Source organism: Phaseolus vulgaris, chromosome 1 (genome assembly GCF_051622355.1).
Source record: "Phaseolus vulgaris cultivar YP4 chromosome 1, ASM5162235v1, whole genome shotgun sequence".
NCBI classification, from domain to species: domain Eukaryota; kingdom Viridiplantae; phylum Streptophyta; class Magnoliopsida; order Fabales; family Fabaceae; genus Phaseolus; species Phaseolus vulgaris.
In genome coordinates, this window is record NC_143498.1 from 11113172 (window position 1) to 11125332 (window position 12161).

The following is a 12161-nucleotide window of genomic DNA, read 5'->3' on the forward strand; positions in this document are numbered from 1 at the left end:
TCATACATAGATACCGACCTTTGGGTTAAAATAAAAGTAATAAAGGAGGAATAACAACTTTAGATTACTACCCTCATCCTATTGGTGAGATATGATTATTACAAATTCCACTGATACTTAACAGCAAATAATCCCTCAATATGAAGAAAGTCTATTGAAAATTGGCACCTGCTTAAGTTTCTCTTCCATTTCAACGAAAAGGGGCATGTTGCCAACATAAAATTTTTTGCAACAAAAATATCACCTTTAAGAATAGCTTTGCGATGTAGGCAAATGACATAGAAATTGTCTTGACAGAAGCTTATTATATATGGGCCTTTAAATTCCATGAATATAAATCTTAGATTGCAACCTGATAAAGGGAACCCTGAATTCATTTAGAATTCAGGTCTTCTCTAGATACGACTAGGAAGAATCAAGTTAACTACCAGATAAAACTAGAAATAAAATCATATGCAGAATAAAGTCAAAATTGTCATATGTATAATAGAGTCACAACTAAGAAATATCTTTTTAAAGGCACATAGAAAATTGAGAAGGTTGCCCTGTAACAAGACACAAACATCCAAAAGGGAAAGGGAGAGGAAAGGGGATACCTTTGCAAGAAGAGTAGTACCAAGGAAGTGGAACAATTGGAAATGTTGTTCATGTATCATTCCCGATATAGGATTAGGATAAAGCAGGTGATCAACTGTTTCCTAGATGCATTGACAATCAGCACGCAAGAATCAGTAAATACCCAAGAACAATTTCTTCATATGTAACCTTTGTGTAGTAATTAACATCAGAACTATTAGTTTAATGATTAAAAATAAATATATCTTCAGCGTGAAAAATAGATATACAACATATACATGAAATAGTAAATTCAATAGAGAAGTGTGTTTCTTTCTACGAAAGGAACTATTATTAATAGTTCTATACCTTGTGATGTGGGATCACCAACAATGTACCTAACTCATCAAAGTTGCAACAGAGGCATACAAAGATTAAGATGCATGAAACACAACAATAATAATGTTAAAATAATGCAATTATAAGAAAGAAGTAAGCAGATAGCCCGATCTAACACAGTGTACAAGAGCTTTTTGTGGGAAAAAGTAAAAGTTGAGGCGTGCTTGTTATGACTTCCAAAACTATGAAGATACAATATAAACTTATATAACTTGTTGTGGTTTCAATTCTTCTGAAAAGCACCCATTTATGGTTTTCTTAGAGTTCTCTCCAAATAGATCTGATGTATAAAAGGTTCAGATTATATGATCCATGTGGAAAGCCATAAAAGAAAGGGTTAATGGGGGAGAAATATCTTCAACTTTGAACACCACTCATCCTAATCCACAATTTTGAAAATCCTGATAATTCAATTTTTTTTATCAATTCTAAATTTTTGAATGATTAATCCTGATAATTAACCCAAAATTACATTTAAAACATTGCTTTGTAATTGAAAATAGAGCAATAATACATAAAAAGAATTTGCAAATCACTCAAGACCTAAGCAAATCATAAATGAGAAAATACCTCCTTGATTCCTCAAGTAAGGCATGCTCTTCTGCTCATTTATCAGAACCAACATTTACTTCACCAGTGGTATAGTTGCAAGCCAAAAGGAATATCCTATGTCATACCATTACATGCATAATTTTCTTTAAGTATGTTTTTTAACAATATTTTGCATTATTATTTTTATACCTTTGATTTTAACATTGCACGTTTTAGAGGTTGCACTTTGTTTAGGATTTTTTGAATTAGCAATTATGGTGATAAACTCAAAGAAGATTGTCACTGGACACAAACTTAACCAAGTGGTTAAGTAAGTGTGAAGGTTCTTTTCTAGAGAACAAAAGATAAAACATAATTATATGATGATGATGAGGTGCGGAATTTTAAGACAACAAAAGGTAGAAATGATAAAGATGACCGAATGGAGAAGAACATTAAAGAACATGAAATGGAAAGGAACAATGGCGCAAATAAAGAAGGAAAAGAGAAAGAGTAAGAAAAGCTTATGGATGATGGAGGGGTGGTCACACCACTTGGAGTGGTGGAAAACTTCAAGATGAGTGGTGAAGAGCCGCCACTTGAGGTGCACTAAACCCAAGACAAGACCCAAGAACAATTTAGGAGACAAAGCTCACTAATCACTCAAGCAAAGTTCCTCTTCTATATTCAAATTCAAGTGTAAATACATGGGGAAAAACACCCTTTATATAGGAAGAAGTGACTTAGAGAGCAAGATGAGAGAGGGGTAGAAAAGGAATGGAGGAGGGGCGACCCTAGCATTGACTATGGTCAATGTCGTCCCCTATACCTATTTTCTAGAAGGTAGGTCAACAAATAATGTTTTCCTCATAAACATAAGGCTTAGGGTTGCTTGACAGCATTTAGAACAAAAGTCGCAAGCTTTGTCATGTTGTTATATCCAACATTTCTTCTTTATATAGAGTTGCGAAGAAAATAATTGTTGCAAATTGTTGTGGAGCTATTGTAAGTTATACAAGCCCTTCATCTTCTTTTGATATTAAATGCATGTGGTCTCTCCACATAAATTTTCTAATACATTACATGACTTAATAGATCCAGGCAAGTAATTTATTTCCTATTTAGCAAAAAGCATGAGACCTAACATGTGGTTGACTTCGTAACACTGACATTCTACCTAATTTGGAAAAGTTTTTTTGTGTGGATCAACTTTAAGCGTGCTCTTCAAGGAATCTTTATGTTAACATATTATTGTGATATTCTCTTAAAAGTAACGAAGAGACGAACATTTCATGCATATAAAAAATAAACATATAAAGAATAAACATTTATAAGTCTTTAATGTGTATCATGAAACTTTTAAGACTTATCATCTTTTAAATGAATTATACTTATCATATATCCAAACAAGAGCTTATAAGATGAAGAGTATTAAACAAGGTGTTTTTGTCTGTTAGACGAAGCACATAACACTTGTGTTTGATGAGACATGATGTTCATATGAATATGTTTTATACTTTGTTATTTAAGTACAAAACTTAAAACCAAATAAAAAGGTATGTTGAACTTTGATATAACACTTAATATTTTGCATCCAAAGTTATAATATGACTTGTGTTTATCTTCTTTTGCATTTGACACCCAATGCTTCTCATACATTTCATCTAACTAGTTGATTTATCATCTTGTGTTATTTACATTTTAATTACACATGATAGACTTTTCTTCAGATAATGACTATGATCCACGTTTGACCATACAAACTTATGAATTTGAGTGATCTTGCATCTAGAGCTTTAATATAACGTATTTATCTTCTTTTACGTTTGACACTTGTAATTTTCATATATGTTGTTGATTTATAGCTATGATCTTGGACATGATAGACTTTCTTCAAACTATACACATGTTGCCTAAGTTTAACCATACAAGCTTATGGATTTGAGTGTTCTACTACACATTAAATAACTTTATTAAAAAATAAAAAACATATTATTTGTTATCATAAAAAAATATGAGTATTTTAGGCTAGATTATCAAATATTGACTTTGGTCTAATTACAAACAATAGATCTATACCTTAATAATAATAATTCCTTTATCACATTGCTTAGATGATATGGTCACTCCTGAACATGTAATCCATAACTTTTAAATGTATAGTAATTTAAAAATATAATATCCAAATTGAATATAATATATCCTACTCAACGTGTTAATCTCTAACTAATGGCATCTCCAATTAAAATAACTCAAATAAGTTGCTTCCCACATTGAAAAATGTAAAACATAAATCTCATAGTGGCATATCATCTTCAAACATCTCACATTCAATTATATTCCAATAGAAAAATTATAAGCAAGTTATTATTTTATATATTTTTTATTTAACTTTGATTATATAATCATATTTATAAAGATAATATCTTTTATTTAAACAAGAATTTGCTTATATAAGACCAACGGGACTTTTATTGTCATGTCAATACCTTTCAACAATAAAGTTACTTCAACAACTCTAAATATTTTGGAAGCATTTCTCGTTAGCCATAAACACGGCTAACAACTATATTGTAAGTGGCATGCGTAATTTATATATATATATATATATATATATATATATATATATATATATATATATACACACTTTAGGAATGAAAATGCTAGTGATCCCATGCAAGAGCGTGAGTGATACTTTTATGTGAGGAAAATAAAATCTTATGAAATAACTTTGTAGGCATTTTTTTTGGAGGAAAAAAACCTAAAAGGAGTCACATTATTAAGGAGATAAATGTATTTATCTAACACCCCTACTTTTACTGCTAATTCTTAAATCGTTCAAAGCATTTTGGGAGAGAAATAAATGGCTGTAACAGATATCAGTATAAAGCTTGGGAATCACTGCAGAAATGTAGGTATCAAGTACTAAGTTCCGAACCATCAACCCCATCATCATGCATCCCCTTCCAAATTTGAGATAACAGAAACAATATTCAATTCATCATTCATGGCATTTTTTAAGGTAACATTCAATTCATCATTCATGGCATTTTTTAAGGTAACAGTAACTAGTGATGCGAAGTTACAGCATGAAAAGACAGAAAATACAGCGAAAACGGCGTCAGGTAAAGACATTTAATGAAATATTAGTCATTTACTTTCAATATAAGAGTAAATAAAAGATATTTAATGAAATATTAGTCATTTACTTTCAATATAAGAGTAAATAAAAGATATTTAATGCTCACAATGCTTTCAGCGTATAATCCTTTGACCTAAACAATACTCTGGGACCAAAAATAGCCTTATGCCATCATTTGCTTGTAGATGAGGGTAATGGAAGAAACAAATTTTGCAAACACGTAGAATCTACAGTGAATATATGGAAGTATGAACTACGATGAGAAATAAAGTCATAAAGAAGAGAGAGATTTGGTTTGGACAACAGGTGGCGAATTGTTAACAGTGGAATTATCTGTCCAATTCTTTTCACCCCAATGCCATAACATGCTCTCCCAAAAACAGAAATCCTCAAAGCAAGTTTTCAGTCTTGGATCTTCTATCTTGATTTTCCAGTGACCATCACTGTAGTTTCCTTTTTCTGCTTGTCTACGATCCCACTCTAATGCAGCCTTCTGCTTGGACCTAAGCAAACAGAACTTATGCAAGTTTTCTGGCATTGCATCATGCACCTTCCACCATCTTGCATGAGCCACATCACTTGCAAACTCCTGCAGAATGTCCACATTCCAGTTGCAGTCATAGTCTCGAAAGCAAAGCCATGGTTTATTACCCAGATAATGGATGACATAAAGGATCGATGGATCGGCTGCGAAGAGACGAGTTTTCATCACTTTTTTCTCTTCCTCATCACCTTCCCAGAAGTGCTTCAAGAAGTTCATATGTTTTGGAATCCGGTGCCACCTTGTGAAGATTTCATTAAGATACCCCTGGTCCCCTCCGTTGTAGGAGACAATCTCATTGATGTGATCCATAAGCAGTTGGAATGTACAATTTGATGGTTCAACCACCATTACACCTGAGTTGAACAGCGAGGCATTGTTTCCTATTGCAGTAATTTCAGGCATCTCAAAAAGGAAATCGATATTTCTAAGAATAAGAAGGTCAGCATCAATGAAAATTATTTTATCATAATCTGTTAGCTGCCAGAGACGGAATTTGCTGTAGTTCCACTCGTTGTATGCCTCTGGTTCTGCTTTCGGATTCCTGATTCTTTGGATTGTATGAATCTTCCACCCGGCAGCCTCCAAGCCCCCTCTATGATAGTCACTAATCGTTTCGTCAACAAGAATCACAAGATCTCGTGTTGAACCAGCCATTCGAATACTCTGTGCAGCAGTAATGGCTCCACAAACATACAAGTGCGCAGAGTGCAGGATGGTTGCATAAGCTTCTCGGTGTGGCCTTTCTGAATAAAAATTTTCTGTTAAAAGAAAATAGTTAGTCTCTGATAAATATGTCCAGTTAATTTCATAGATCATGAAACTTCAAAGGTAACCGAATAATATACTTTCAGAAGCCACATTGCCTTTCTGGAATATATCATGAAAGAAGTATATAATAACCTAAAACATGTTTTGATGCACCAGAACAGGATTCAATTAATTTAAAAGTTCATGCTCCTTGGCCAACCTTTTATTTTAATTTTAGTCTTCAATAAATAAAAATGTTGTACACTTAAATTTTGAAACTTAAACTGATTGTTGCTTAAAACACAGGATGAAAACAAGATTCAGGGATCAGGACAAATGAAAACCAAGGACATAGCATAGGAACAAGTTTATTTGAACCTGACCTTTAGCATTCATAGGAACTGCTAGTTCACATGAACCAATTGGTAGCTGCAGCTTATCTCTCAATCTATTCAGGTTGGGTTCATAAAGCCAGGCATTTCCTTCATGCTGTATAAGGTCCTTGCAAGTAAATAAATTTGGAATGGGGAAGCAATCCGTGACCAAAAGCACACGCACTGGATGATATCCTTTAGAAGAGGCAGCAAGTCTTGCAGCTTCAACTTGCAAGTGCAAACGAGCTACATCTCTAGACCAGCGTCCTGATTTGTGGCAGGGAAGCTTGGCAGCAATAAGATCAAGCCGGGGCTTTCCTGGTACCTGAATCCTAGGTAGAGTTGGACAAGTAGGGAACTCATATTCTTCTTCTTCATCTATCCATTCAGGATACAGAGATTCCCAAGTAATATTACTTGAAGCATAGTCCAGCCAAAGGACTACATGCTCTGCATCTGGAATCAGCTCCTTCCAGTGGTCATTCTCACTGTCATTGAAGTTTAATAAGCCAACACCCTGATATGTGTCCTTATCCTTCAAATTTTCAAGGACATTAGATATTTGGTTCCACTCTATATTGAGAAATGATGCATAACGTGAATCAGTGCCACCAAATCCTCCTCTCCAGCTGTTCATAAAAGTTGGCCTGCAAAAAAAAAAAGTTAAAAAGACAAAGAAAGATGTAACCATATAAAATCACCCTTTACGATCTGAACAAATAAATTCCCAAAGTATTTCAAGAAGACAAGGCATAATCTTCGAAGGGACACACTTATGCATAGACAGATGCAAATTAATAACAGTAAATGAATTCTCCTTCCAAGAAGGGATCAATGCATATTGCAGTGTTGGAGAAGGAATCCAAGAGCAAGCTTCCTTTTCTAGAAAAGCAAAATTTAAGAAACAAAACTATTTCGAATATATGATAAAAGGAAACTACCAAAGCTCAAAATAGAAGGATGCAAAAAATGAGAAAGCATGGAGAAAAACAAAAGACATACCGCGATATAATAGAGTTTGATAAATGATCGGTATTATAAACAGCTGGAGGATGGAAAATGGTAACCAAGGTTCCCAATGTAACAATAACCAAAACTAATTTCCAATTTGGCCTGCAGGTTATACTCCTCTCTTGGAACGGAGTATGCAACACCTTCTCAACATCTTTGAAATCTCTGCTTCTTTGAGACCTTCTCTTGCTAGTATCTTCACTGCACCAACAAGAAAGCAAAATAAATAAAAATTCAGCATCCAATAAACACGAGAAAGAGTCCAAGTAGCAAAAACTTATTAGGCTTCAATTTCCCTCATCATTACTCACTTTACACTCATATTGCATTGCTAAGATGCCGAGATCCTATGAACATATCGCGCCAATTCTCAATTACGACGTAAGAAATATAATTCACCGGCAAAAGATTCGGTTCTATTAGTAGAAATAAATAAAAGCATAAATTGAAGTAGATATCTAAGATTTAGAAATTCTCTAAAAGGCAAGTGCAAAAGGTAGATGTGACGTCTAAAATGAAGTTCACAGAAAAGATTAAAAACAAACGCAAACGCAAACGCAAAATTAAGTAACGGAGTAAAACCTAAATGAGGAGGAGGAGCGGTAGCGCGGCTCCACAAAGTTCGGGGACAGTCCCCTCATTTTCCGATTCTGCTCAAGAAAGCATCAGATTCGGATAAAGAATGGGAAAATGGCGAGGTAACAGTGAAAAGGATGAAGTATGATTGGATTCAAATGGAGGAAATTGGATTGAAGGAAAGAGGTTTGAACAAATGTCGCAGAGGGTTGAAATGCTTGTAAGAACAAGTAGCACAGAGACCTAGTCTCTCTCTCTATATACATATATTACTCTGTTGTTACACTCAACCTTGATTAACGTGGAAATAATCACTTTTGAGTTCATTTCGCTGTAGCTGATTCGACAAATTCTCTTTAATCATTATTCTACTGGTAGAGTAACAATTTTTCACATATTAGTAATTTCAGTTTTTAAATTTTTAATTATCTCAAATTTCTGATCTTTAACTTTTTACTCATAAGTTGGTTTACTTCTAATTTAATTCTTCAATTTTTTATTATTACTTGGGATATTTCATTGTATTTGTGGCTTTTTTATGAGGTTCAGAAAGATTACAATGATAGAGTTTATTACTAAATAGAATTTGATAATCATTCAATATATTTTTAAAAGTTAAAATTGAACAATATTTTGATAGATTAAAAAATAAAGGAATTACAATTATGCAAAACAAATTAGGAATTGAAATTGTTAATAATTAAAAGTTAAGAAACTAAAATTGAATATAAAGTTAAGAGATAAAACCTGCAAATTTTGTGAAATATAAAGAATAAAAATACAAATAAGTCAACATAAAATTTTACAACTATTTATACTCACTAGTTCAAAATAAAATACTATTTACAACTAGAAAACATAAAGGTATTCAAAACATAAAGATATGCAAAAGAAATTTCGTATTCTAAATATTTATTGATATTGTGTACACTTGCTTCTTTATGAAAAGTATTTTGGATTGGGAATTTGTGCACAATTTTTGAAGTAATAGAAAATCATCCGGTTATAATATCATATAATAAAGTTGATGAAGAACTAAAATTTTATTATGGTCCAATTTTTGCACTTCTCTGATCCATTATAAATTCGTTTATTTAAATCTAGTTTTATTTTGATCCAAATTTTATAACTTTTCCAAATCAGATTTCCATTTTATTTATAGAAATTTTAAAAATTGAAAAATCTAAATTTTCAATTTGCATTCCATTCAACTCTACATCTGAAAACTTCGAACCACTCTTTCTCTATGCACCACTTTCAGCAAAATGCAACCAAAATGAAGCACTCTCTCTCCACCTCCTCCAGCAAATCGATTTTGTTGCAACTTATTGCCTATTTTTTTTTTTCAATTTCGAAGCATTCTCTTTATCTCTCCACCACCTCCAACAAAAGCAACTTATAGGTAGGATTCATTTTCATCCATGACCACTTCTTTTTGGATGATTGTTCTTGATCTGTATCTTAATATTTTTTAATTAATTCCAAGAATGTGCTTGATGGTGAATACTTCTAAACTGATCCTTAATGAATAAGAGTGAAATTCAGTTCTTCAGTTATAGGATGTTTTGGAGGGAGAAGGACATGATCTTTTTGGGAAGAATCACTTTATGTTAAAAAGGGAATTCTTTTTTTCTCTGTTGGAGCTAAGCTCTATGACCAGTGGACATATTCTCCTTTTGCATTTACTATCATATGTTCAGAAATCAAAAAATATATTATCTTCGTTCATATTTGTTTTCATTTGTTATTGCTTTTCGATATTTGGTTCCTAACATTATATCATGTGTTGTTTCCCATTTAGGTGTGTTGTTGCTTATATCAATAATCATTTAGATTTTTTTTTTCAACTCATTATTACTTCTATGTTTGCAATAGTTTATCCAAACATGAGTCATCTCATCAGTTCCAAACCAAGAAAAAACACCAACAACAACAAAATGGTGAACTGAGTTTGTGGCAAAGTTGGTTTAAGTTTTTAGTACCAATAAAAAGTAAGTGCTAATATGGTAAATGTTCTAATGATATAAAAATTTGATTAAGCAGCTTATGAAAATGTCTTAGATAGTTTGATATTATATTGGTATGAGGTTCATTAATTAGATGTTTTAATAAGTGGTTTTATACTACTACATGTATGATTAATTTAGTAACTCATAAATTATTATTTAACATGAAAAGGTGGTTTATTATACATTTACACATTTATAGGGTGTTTATTTGTTTGTTGAACTATCCCTTACTACAAAATAAAAGATGGGAAATTAGTTCCAACCTTAATGGAGTCTAGAGAGTGATATTGTCTTCACTTCTCTTAGCTTATCCTTAGAATTAAATTATAAAAATATTATAACTTTACTAACTTTCATATGAATTACTGAAGTAAACTTCATTCACTATATATTTTTAACATTAAAAATAGGAAATTACATTCTTACATTTATATATTGAATATATATATATTAATTATTAAAGGTGGTTGAGTAATTTCATTATTTGAAGCATTTTGTTTGGCACCTTGATTTAAGGTGAGTCCAAGTGCACGTGAGAATTGAAACAGCTAGAGGGTGCATGAGTGCATGAAAAGTCCCACCATTATATATTTTACTTTCCATTTACCCTAATGAATCATGAAAGAGCCTATAGTTTTGTTTTTAGCATCATATATAGAAATTGAAGTTGTGTTCTGGTCCATATTTAATGTGGTAAACATATTTGGATGAACAACAACGACAAAAACCTTATTGTCGGTGGAGACTTCCAAAGGGATTTTATCCATCCAATATATACATGCATGTATTATCCAATATATTCTTATTTGGAATTGTTAGTTTGATTCTTGTTTGTGTGGATAAATTTTCTAATCATCATTTAAAAGTTAACTAGCACATTTCAAAAGTTAAATAATCATAAAAAATAATAATAGTATGAAACACTAGAGATTGCTTTCCTTATAGTTCTGTTGTACCTTCTAACATATGAGTGCACATTAGTATTTACATATTGCTATATGTCCATGGTGTTCCATATTGCTATATGTCCATATTTTAACCTTTGTTTTTCTTAGTCTATGCAGATTACTGTTATGCTTTCATGCAGTCCGATTTCTAATTTCCTTACTGTTTCTAGTTTAGAATTATGCACATCTAGTTTATTCAATGTGCAAGAAGATGATTATCTAGTCTTAAAATCAACTGCACATGTGGTTTCTTATAAGCATGAAGTCTTCTGTGCAAATATCCAAGTTATATGAATTTAGTTTTCTTAGTTGATTTGTTTTTAGGAGTCATGCTGATTTTTTTTATCTTCTTTCTTAATTTATTTGTTTTTTTTTTCTTATAACTTCTCTACATGGAATATTTCAATATTGAGGTGGAGACAATTTATGATACAAGGAATATTTCAATTTATGATACAATGTATAAAGATAGAAAGTATGTATTAAATTTGTTTGTTGTTCTTTTCTAAGGGATTAATTATAATTATTATGGTTTCACTTCCCTGAATTAATTTATTATGGACTTAATTGCTTTGATGCTTTGCAAATATTTATTCAAATGGGATACCCTCTTCATCTACCATCTGGATGCCTAGGAAGGGAGTTAGGATTTATGTCTCCAATCTCGGTAGCCTTGTTCAATGGGCTTTGGAGTTCATTCTTTGAAGAAACCTATGTTTTATTTAGTCTTTTCTTTTTCACCAGATGCATGTTGATGACTTTAGGCAAGATCATTATGGTGTAGTTTCAGGACTTAAAAGATGGTAGATATTATCATTATGATGATATCACTCTTGTAGCCATTTGGTTCTCTTATTTTTTTGTTTATGTACACTTTGTCATTGTATATCACTATTTTTTTTGTATTCGTCATTGATATTGCTGTCTGATATTGGGGATGAGGTGCTAACTGAGGTGGTTTGGAGAGAATTCATTAGACAATCATAGTTAATCATAACAATAGTTACATATTATTTAAGTTATACGTGCAAATTTTACAACCTATGGTTGGGAATTTTTTTGTAAGGCAACATTATATAGCTGCTGTTAGTGTGAATCTTACATATTCTAAGTATTTTATACTTATTAAATTTTTGGTATTATTAAATTTTAATTTTATTATATTTTCTTAATATTTATATAATATTAAATTTTTTGTTACATATATATTAATATTATGTTAATTTTTTTTAGAAAATGCAGATTTAGATTTAAAATTCAATTAACTTTTTTATAAAAATATAAATTTGGATTTACTAAAATCCAAATTGTTTTTATAAATAATAT

At 31.6% G+C, this 12161-nt stretch overlaps 1 protein-coding gene across 1 annotated transcript; it reads right to left on the reverse strand.

The window, feature by feature from the left end:
* Window positions 1-4670: 4670 nt before the first annotated feature.
* On the reverse strand, window positions 4671-8249 carry LOC137813530 (putative UDP-glucuronate:xylan alpha-glucuronosyltransferase 3). Its single transcript, XM_068615850.1, has 4 exons — window positions 7886-8249; window positions 7295-7504; window positions 6302-6939; window positions 4671-5929 (listed from the first exon to the last, which is right to left on the reverse strand). Exons 1-4 carry the CDS (start codon window positions 7942-7944, stop codon window positions 4899-4901), a joined length of 1938 nt encoding a protein of 645 aa, XP_068471951.1. The 5' UTR covers window positions 7945-8249; the 3' UTR covers window positions 4671-4898.
* Between the last annotated feature and the right edge of the window lie 3912 nt (window positions 8250-12161).

Excerpts from the sequence above, each read along its gene's own strand:
- LOC137813530 (XM_068615850.1), bottom strand. The coding sequence starts at position 7,944 with ATGAGGGGACTGTCCCCGAACTTTGTGGAGCCGCGCTACCGCTCCTCC. Across the intron at positions 6,940-7,294 it reads TCAAACTCTATTATATCGCG|GCCAACTTTTATGAACAGCT; the intron begins GTATGTCTTTTG and ends TTTTTTTTGCAG. Across the intron at positions 5,930-6,301 it reads AGTTCCTATGAATGCTAAAG|AAAATTTTTATTCAGAAAGG; the intron begins GTCAGGTTCAAA and ends TTCTTTTAACAG.